This window comes from Thyridium curvatum (genome assembly GCF_004353045.1).
Source record: "Thyridium curvatum strain D216 chromosome Unknown NODE_11_length_606192_cov_83.229133, whole genome shotgun sequence".
Classification (NCBI taxonomy): Eukaryota; Fungi; Ascomycota; class Sordariomycetes; order Thyridiales; family Thyridiaceae; genus Thyridium; species Thyridium curvatum.
The window spans coordinates 267,336-276,650 of NW_022156766.1; the positions used below are offsets into that span (position 1 = coordinate 267,336).

At 52.4% G+C, this 9,315-nt stretch overlaps 2 protein-coding genes across 2 annotated transcripts; one reads left to right on the forward strand and one right to left on the reverse strand.

Annotated features, from left to right (window-relative positions):
* Positions 1-2,548: 2,548 nt before the first annotated feature.
* E0L32_002700 (uncharacterized protein) lies at positions 2,549-3,187 on the forward strand (the record flags this gene model as incomplete). Its single annotated transcript, XM_031136919.1, has 2 exons — positions 2,549-2,666; positions 2,784-3,187. The coding sequence occupies 2 exons, from the start codon at positions 2,549-2,551 to the stop codon at positions 3,185-3,187; spliced, it is 522 nt and encodes a 173-aa protein (XP_030999902.1).
* Positions 3,188-7,015: 3,828 nt separating this feature from the next.
* On the reverse strand, positions 7,016-9,096 carry E0L32_002701 (uncharacterized protein; the record flags this gene model as incomplete). Its single annotated transcript, XM_031136920.1, has 6 exons — positions 7,016-7,071; positions 7,134-7,170; positions 7,261-7,500; positions 7,556-7,641; positions 7,704-8,165; positions 8,220-9,096. The coding sequence occupies 6 exons, from the start codon at positions 9,094-9,096 to the stop codon at positions 7,016-7,018; spliced, it is 1,758 nt and encodes a 585-aa protein (XP_030999903.1).
* Between the last annotated feature and the right edge of the window lie 219 nt (positions 9,097-9,315).

The following is a 9,315-nucleotide window of genomic DNA, read 5'->3' on the forward strand; positions in this document are numbered from 1 at the left end:
TCCGTACGTGATTGTGGGCATGGACGTGTCGTACCTATACGTAGTTACCTAGGTACGGGAGCTCCCGTGGTTTTTACCTACAAAAACGGCGCTAAATCTTTGCTTCAAAAAATTGGTATCCAGACCCGTACCGAGCAAAGAAGCCCGACCTGGAAAGCGTGCTTACGCTTGACCTAATACGTACGTGAACGCATTGGGAGCTTCTAACATCCCAACATTGAAGTGGTTTTGCTTGCCGGAAGACCGAGCCTTGCTTGTACATACTTACAACCTGCCAGGTAATTTTCGTAGCTACATGTACCTATGTATCGAACCAATGTCCGAAGGTTCCCGACACTCACAGATTGTAACCAACAACCAACATGAACCGCATGGCATCTGAAAGTTATAGTCACTCGGAGCTCACATCAGCTTAGGTCGTACCTTAAAGGAAGGTAGGTACTACATTGGTCTGGCGGATGCCTAGCTCTGACGGCGAAGGGGATATCCGGGCAAGAGATGGTTCCGCGTTTTCCCCGTGCAGGAGATGCCTGACGTTGGTTTTGAGGCTCCAAGGCATGCAGGGGACGGTTGCTTTGGGAAGCTATCCTCTTTTTTTAGCGGCCAGATAAGCCCCTGTAGTGGAGGGTACAACCTGCGGAACATGACGGGAATCCCAGCCAAACCTACCAACATGCTACCTACTTGTAGTAGGGATAGACGGAAGAAAAAAAACTTAGAAGGTAAAATAAAGCTCAACACACCAAGGAAAAATTTTCACCGAGATGTTTTAGGGGAATAGCTAGCATCTTCGGAGCACCCACTACTTCGTACAAACCTCATTTCCTTTGGAACGGGTACTTGCCTTAGATCCCCTATGCTCCCCTGAAACATTGTACCGTCCATATCTACCTGGCAGGGCTACGAGAGAGGCGCGTTCACCTTGCCAGCTGGCAAAAGAGCTCCCTTTTTTCCATCTCGGTTATTGCGCCGATGCTAGGATACCAGACGCGATCGAGATTTTTCATTGGCAGATCCCAGCCCCGAAATTGCTACGCTGATTGTTTGGAAAGGGGATCCCGACCCATGGGATTGTTGCAGGTACCTTACCCTTGGCCTTGCTACTACCCTGGTGACCTACCTAGCAGGGAAGTGTGAGCTACCCCCTGAAGCTCTCAGTCCATTTCGTCGGAGCTTCCTGATGGCACGGGATGGAAAGAAAACAGGGTTTGCGCGATGAGCTCATACTTCGTAGGAGGCTGCCCGTGTACTTGTAGTCGAAGTCTGACACTTTGATGGTGTGCTCCCTGACTCTTGTTCCCATGAAATGGAATTCGCCCATGCTCATCTCGGCTCCCTATTCTCACCGTGTTTCATTGATTAGTTGACTCGCCCGTCGCAAGGTTTGTTGTGTGCGGATATGTTGGCATGATTATGTTCTGATAGAATTTGTCCTCCAACGCGGCTGCACGGGCAAAGCTCGGCTCAAAAAAAAATTCATGTCGGTCGGTACCAAGGCGAGATAAGGTCGCAGCTAGGTACCCGGTGCCCTGGAAAGCTTGCAGATTGTTGTCGCGTCAATCGCTGCAGGTGCTGGAAAAAGACAGTGTGGCAGCCGCCTGCATCTGCCAGGGCGTGCCGGCAACCCTGGATTCTTTTTTTTTTTTTTTCTGCCATTGCCTTGGCCGCCAAGTGGGGACTTCAGTGGGGGTCACTGATGAATGGACAGCGAGTGTGTGCCGGCCGCGGGTATCGTTGCGTGGGATTTCGGGAGCCCCCTACAAGGGTGCGAAATTCTCTGCCGTCGTCGTTTGCGTCCTGCAGCAAGAGCTCCTCGAGAGCTTCCAATGGAGTGGTGACTCGACAGACATCCACAAGCAACCCGAATTCTAGAGAGGGGAGTCCGGCGATAATAAATAATGCGCCCTTTTCCCTGTGTGGGCCTCGTGGTCCTGCTGGGCGCTGGCCAGCAGCGTTTGCAAATTCCTGATACTTGACCCTAGCTCCGTAGAGCTATGGAGCTGACTCCATCCACACGAATCATGGCCGGCCGTGCCAAGGCCTGTCCGTCAGCCTCAGGCGTGAAACCCAGCATCTAGCCATGTGCCAGGGTGCCGTTTGGCTGCGATCTGGCCAGTCCCGACATCGCCCGAGTGAATCATGGCCCCTTCACTTCCCTGTCCTACCTCCTTCTCACTTTCTCATCAGCTGGCGAGCACTTCCCAATGCGGTGCTCCCACCAAATAATTCACTCGCCAGCCCAGGCCACTAGGTCCACAATATCAATGATGGAGTGGAATCGTGATGGGTATCCTCTCCATTCACCCATTGGCCTATGATATCCCTCAAACGACACTACCCTCCTCGGTCCGTTCGTTGCCCTGAGCTCCCATAGCCGGTAGACCGACCACATGTTCTTCTCCCTTCGTTCCTCTGAAAAAGTTCTCACTCTCTCTTTCCACCCACACCAAGCTTCTTCCACGAGCTCTTGATATCTTTCTTTCCTCCTCTTCGCATTACCGTCCTTTCTTGTCCTCTCCAGACAATCCTCTCCCCTCCATCAATCACAATGGCCTCCACTCGTGTCCTTGCCTCTCGCCTGGCTTCGTCCATGGCTGCTTCGACCACCAAGGTCGCTCGCCCTGCCATGCGCCTGCAGGCTGCCGCTTCCAAGCGCACCATCACTGGTATGTCACCTCGATCCTCACCCGAGAGCTTCGATAGCTCCCAAGGCTTCGATGCAATGGAGTCGAGTCGAAAAATTTTTGCCGTCCACCATCTCGACATCGAAGGTTAACACGAAGGAATCAACACAGGCATGACCAAGGCCAGCCCCCTTCAGACCCTGAAGCGCCAGCAGGCCCCCTCCACCATCCTGGCCTCCAGCAAGGCTTTCCAGGTCTCTTCCCGCCGCATGTACAGCTCTGAGATCGCTCAGGCTATGGTCGAGGTCTCCAAGAACCTGGGTATGGGTTCCGCTGCCATCGGTCTGACTGGTGCCGGTATCGGTATCGGTCTCGTCTTCGCCGCCCTCCTGAACGGTGTTGCCCGCAACCCTGCCCTCCGTGGCCAGCTCTTCTCCTACGCCATTCTGGGTTTCGCCTTCGTCGAGGCCATTGGTCTTTTCGACCTCATGGTTGCCCTCATGGCCAAGTTCGTAAGTGCCACCGTGGTCCCGTCTCTGCCCAAAAATGGCTCATTCGACTAACCTTGGCATGCAGACGTAAACAATTCCTTCAAACTCGAAGGAGCTCTTGGCCATCCCCTACAGGGATGGGTCACTGGGGGTGTAGGAGTGTACGAGGTGTGTGCTTAGACGTGGTCGACCGGTAGACAAAAGGAGGAGAATTATAGACTCTGGAGCGGTCACTGGACATAGAGGTGCTGCATACTTGGAGATCCCTTGGAGCATAGATCTCGGCGGGCTTGCATCAAGTCATCGGGACTACCTTGTAAATTAGCGAATCTCATTCCCGATTCAAGACCATACAAACCGCGCAAAATAATTTTCTTTTGTCGACACATTCCCAATTGCAGGGAAAGCGTGCCAATACCAACGTGATTTTCGAGAAGCAGAGAAACACGGCAACAACGGAAAATCACTCACCAAAGCCAAGGTTCGCATGCCTCACTCGAATCTGAACTGGCCAAGTCAGGCCCACAAACTTCATAGCGCACTCCACCAACAAGTCGCACGATGCCCACAGAGCGAGTCCAGAAACGGGCTTCGTGCCAAATTGCTCGAGTAGCTTGCATATTCCAAGGATAGCCACTGTCGATCGACTCTACTAGAGAGCTTGGCCGATGTCCACAAAGGTAAACAAGACCGGTCGTACCGCGCGAGGGCCGACATGCTTCGTTTCGATGGCCATGGAGCTTGACCACGTGGGCCATCGAACGAGCACATAAGAGGTCGCCATCCGTCGGCCGGGCATCTGACCCTTCCTAGGGACGGGCCTCAGTAGGGTCCGTTGTCCTGACTGCCCCGTTGATGCTCCCTAGAAGTCTGGGGAAGGGCATATCATGAACTTCCCCAGGCTGGGGAAAACGGGCGGGCGTACGGGCCATCTGGTGGGGACTTCCCCGGAATCGTGCCCTTAGGGCCATTTCCCCATACTGACGGAGCGAGTGCTCGACGTCAAGTCATCCAGAGCTTGATACATCGCGACTTTCTGCAATTGCAACTGGAGGGAAAGAGTTGGAGTTGGATTGATGGGATGAAGTGAGGTTGAAATTACCTTGTCCTTCCCCTCACGGCGCCGTCATGTGATATGCCGGCTGTCGAAATCCCTGCGACTTACCCCAATCTTGACACACAGGCCCAACCAGTACAAGCGGCAGGAACGGCAAACCCTTACCCCTCACCAGTCTTTTCCTTTCTGAGAGGTTGCCATCACCCCGATCTCTATTGCCGGAATGTCTGGCAAGGATTTGAGTGTCAACTGGGGGCCTTGATTGGTGGCATCCCCTGGGAGCGAGGCCGCGAGTCGAAGGTGTGGAGGGACTCTCTGCGGATTCGAGGCCAGTGGACTGATTATGCGGGAAATTCGGTTCTCTAGCAGCTTGGAGGGACCGTGGGTGGTTCCTTTTCACAGCCAGTTCCTCATCGGTTTGCGAAGACGACGGCCGACTGTTGAGTGGCATCGGTTCTCCATCAATGCACGTTGGGTTACATGGTCCACAGAAGTGGCGTCAACACACTCCCTCATGAGCAGATGGTGTTTGAACCAGTTTTGAATCTCGGTGCGGAAGAAAATATTGGATTGATTCCAAGGAGAAAAGGAACTCTGCGTTTGGGCGAAGCGCTCGTGACCAAGCGGAGAGTCTGGGGAAGGGGATCTGGAGCCAGAGAAGGTGTGGCGGTCTCCGGCTCCTTCCAGTTTAGGGCTACGCCAGGGGGCTGGTGGCCACCCAAATCGTGCTCACTTTACCAGAGATGTACGTACTTCGTACAGGCACCCAGTTTGGGGGGATCCTCGCTTCATTACGAATGATCCCATCCGGAACGAGTTCGAGACAGAATCTTACTGCTTATTCAATCGTCCTGAAGATACAGGCGACGTTCCGGATACACTTACTAATGGACAGAGGCAACTTGTTGATAGTACACGCCTTCAAAACTGCTCGACGGCCTCAATAGCCGAGAGAATCGACTTGGCCAAGACTTTACCCAACGCAAGAGCACATCGATGCGCGATTACCTCGTCTCCTCTTCCACCTTGCGCCCCTCCCATCCAACCGACTTCCTTGCCTCTCAACTCCCCATTGTCCCCTGCGAGAGCTCGGCGTCCACGAACCAGACACGTATACGAGCCATTGATGAGCCAGTCGAAGTTCAGAGTAATGTGTCATTCGTCGGCAGCATTCGTGAATGGAGGCTTGCCGCTGCCTCCTGTTGGATATCCTTGATGCTGTCACAATCCCGGTGGACTTGTCGGTTTTGAACGATATTATACGAGACGTGAGCTTGGTTCACATTCCGTTCCTCTAACGCTCTCGCATATACTCCGCCACGTACCTTCAGCAGTGGGAATACTTGCCCATCCCACCCGGTTCTCGACACCTTCAGGATTGCAGCGGTTTCACCGTAAACAAAGGACATCACACACTGGTCAACAGTGACATGTTTTGATCTTGTGCTTCTGTGGATGAGTGTCACATTTGCAGGATGGTATCATAATATGTATGCGGACCTCCCGAAGTTTGACTGCTTAACTGTGCCTCCATAATGTTCAGCGTGTAAATACACGATATTGCGCCGGGTGCCCCTTTGCGGAGATGATTATACGAAACAGCCCCGACTTTACTGTCGAAAAACATTTCCCCTGCTGTAGTCTGCGGGATGTTCTCATGGAAAGTACTCTACAGCAAGACATGGCACTGGTGATGACGAGCAAAAACAGTAGTAATCACTTGGTTTGAATTGGCTTAACCTGCCTCGGATAGTTATCGATGTGTACGAGTGCGTTTTTATGTAATAGAGCCAGCGATATATAAGGGCATGTTCTCGCTCATCGCTGCTGATCATTATATATGAAGATGTGACCCCTGGCCGCGGGACCCCGTGAGGCACTTATGGGCCAATGGCCCCCTTGATGCAGATGTCAAAAGGTAAAGGTATCGACTGTAACAACTTCTTCTCCAGCCACCTGCTCCGACGCTGTTGATGCATAACACGAAGTGAAGCTGTGCCCCTAGGACTGTGTGTATCTACAACTGATGGTTGTTTGTTTTTGTGGCGGGATGATGGCAATTGTCTGTCTCGGGTCAGTTGTCCCAGTCGCATATTTTGAATTCTCTGTTCTTTTGGAAAGAAATCTCAGGACTGCTTACCTCGCCATTGGTGACATTGGTTTTCGACTTTCCCAACCCCGTGGACACACACTCCACCCCCTCTGACAAGCCCGTTGACAGCAATGTCACGGTGTTGACCACCGCCGGTTTTGCTGTAGATATACGTTAGACACCAGTCCCTACGCCGTCTGTATCGTAATCACTAACCGATCGTTATCCCCACTCTGTTGATTGGCACCTCGAACCTGTAAACGCTTCCGTTTGGACCCTCGAAGGCTATTCTGGCAACCTCCAATGTTCCGCCCAATGGGCGGGCGAGCGCCAGGCACCAGAGAAGGCAGAACGAAATGAAGGCATACATTGCGAGATGGCGAGATGGCGATAGCTCTTCTATTCGAGACAGACAGTTTGATCGGCGGTTTTGCGTTGGTCGTCTTGGGATGCCGTTTTTGAAGAACAAGCAAGGCCTCAATTGCAGATCACTTGCTATTATTATACTATGCTAAATCATGGTACTCTTTCCTTCCAAGGGCGGCCTTCCGCCGCAATAATAAAAGGCTCCGTTCAAGGGAATCGCCCTTAGGTAGGTTGGGACTCTACCACCTCTGCCCAGGGATGAGGGTGGGTGCGTTGTAGATAGCGTCACTTATCCCTTGAGATATTTGCCCCTCCGAATGCCACGCGAGGAGCTTGGTGCTGTTTCCGCCTCTATTCATCTAATATTTGAAATCAAACGCCGAAATTAGGTGGGTTCGGCTGCAAAGGGAACGAATTCAATCGGGCGCAATCTACGAGAGGCTGTGGGTATGGTCAAATCACACTTCACGCACAAAACACTGCACCCAATCAAAGGAACTGACATGTGGCGTCAATCATTTCAAATTCGTATCGTAACAGCTAGTTGTCTTATTATTATTGGTAACTTCTTGAGCGGCCCCCTGGGTTATAGTTGCTTGGATAGAGCCTCCCGTTCGGTATGCCTGGCACCGTGAACTTCCTCTTCGGAGGCGGAAAGGTAATGATGAGATCCCACATGTCGGAAATGCTAGCCCTTCTTGCAGGAAGCATGCTGTACTGTAGACTATACAGGTTCTTGCGATTGATAGGCGGGACGAACTTGCCAGTCAGGAGACATAGAAGAACACGCGGCGATAGATAGTGCTTCCGTATCCGTGATCCCATTTGGAAATACTGATCAAACATCGCTTTGAACGATAGAGGTATGGACTGCACAAGAGTTAGCAACGGAGCTTGCAGATCTTGCAGGCAGAAGCAATTTTACCTTGAGGTAGATCACGGATGTCGTAGCTTGGGTGGATTTCTCCGAAGGAGTATCTTTGGTGTCTCGGAGCTCGAATCGAATGCCGCCTGGACAGTGTCAGTCACATTGGACGGGGATATCGAAGTATTTTCAAGAGCTGAGCTCTTACCTGGCAATCTTCTCGGGTCCTTGATCCGCAACATGAGCGCGAAGAGTGGGAAGTGATTCAGGCATGACAATAGGGTATCAAAGACTGCCTTTAACATGATGATAGCCATCCTGGCCACGGCGAAATTAAGGTAGAACACCACGACTGTCGGGAGGAGAAAGAATAGCAAAGTGAAGAGGATAGTGCCAACAAGGAGCTGGTCTAGGTCGTAGTCGCAAGAATCGATACGGTTCCGCAGGACGTTGTGTTTCTTGCCACGAAACAGGTGAAAGAGGGACACGAGGATCGTCAGCTGCCAGTGGAAGATGCGAGCCGAGGCGAGGTAGAAGGAGTAGATGTGGACTGTCAGTATAGACAGGAGATCAGAAAAGAGCGCAATCGGCATGCTGGCTCCGCCAAAGCTCGAGAAGCCGATGAACCACACCACCTGCGGCAGGCTTGGACGGAGGAGTTCTATGCAACCTGGAAAAAATTAAGCAAGGCGCACTGTTTGAAGCAGAGCATGGATAAACCTACTTGACCAATAGTCTATAACCCATAGGAAAAGGTCACCGAGGAACGCGGCAAGCTCGGTGTTGAGCTTCAGCCCAGCTGGCCAGCCCATCAACCACGAAATACTGCTCTGTAGAGCCTCGACTGTATACCTGGTTAATATGGAGCTGATCTGGTCTGCGACCCATTCTGCATTGTCGATAATGTACGATCCTAGAGCAATGCCAATGATGACATCGTTCGCGACAAGCCATAGGCTGTTGTAGAATCGTATGTAATCTGGATGGCTGGTCGTGACGCTTTCCCAGTCGTTCTTCCTCTTCCTCAATTTCACATACTGCATCGGCCAGTAGCAAAACTGCAACAGCCTGATCTCGACCTGCTGCGCCGTTGCCGAGACGTCTTTGAGAGCGGCGTACCGAGGCTGAGCTCGCCACTCGAGGATCAGCAACAGCAGCTCCGCCGCGCATCTATGCCCCATCAGCGCGAACCCGAAGCCCATCCGGATGACTGGAAACAGATAAAGTGTGACGAGCTCCCACAGCCAAACGCTGACAAAGTCCCTCATGGTAGTCGCGGATTCGACGACACGCTCAGAGATACTAAGACTTCGCTTGGGTCGAGTTCCGACGAGTGACACATTTCGTTGCAGCAGCTTCTCGATCTCCCAAGCCCAGTTGATCTGATGAACGATTTTGGGGAGCGACTGTTCTTTCGGGGACGGCGCACGTTTGACCACTGAATGCTGCTTCAACTTTTCGACCAATCTCTGTTTCTTCTCCTTTCGAATGCGCTCCTGCCTCTCGTCCTCGGCCTCAATGTCATCGGCTGGCTCGATACGCAAGCCTCCGTGTTTGTCCTCCAGCGCCAGTGATATCGGCACCAGAGATATGTACTGCATTCTTTGGGGTAGTGGTCGTTGAAAAAGCACAATCTGAAAGTTGTCTGCCCTCGGACAAGAAACCCGAGGAACACGGATGCCGGGCCCCGTAGTAACGCGTATCCATGACGAGTCTACGTCGACGGCCTCTGCATTGTTCGATATGCCAAGCACATGCATGGCAGGCTGGCAACATAGGTCGAAGATGCGAGACACAGCATGGGGGGCGTTCTTCAGCAA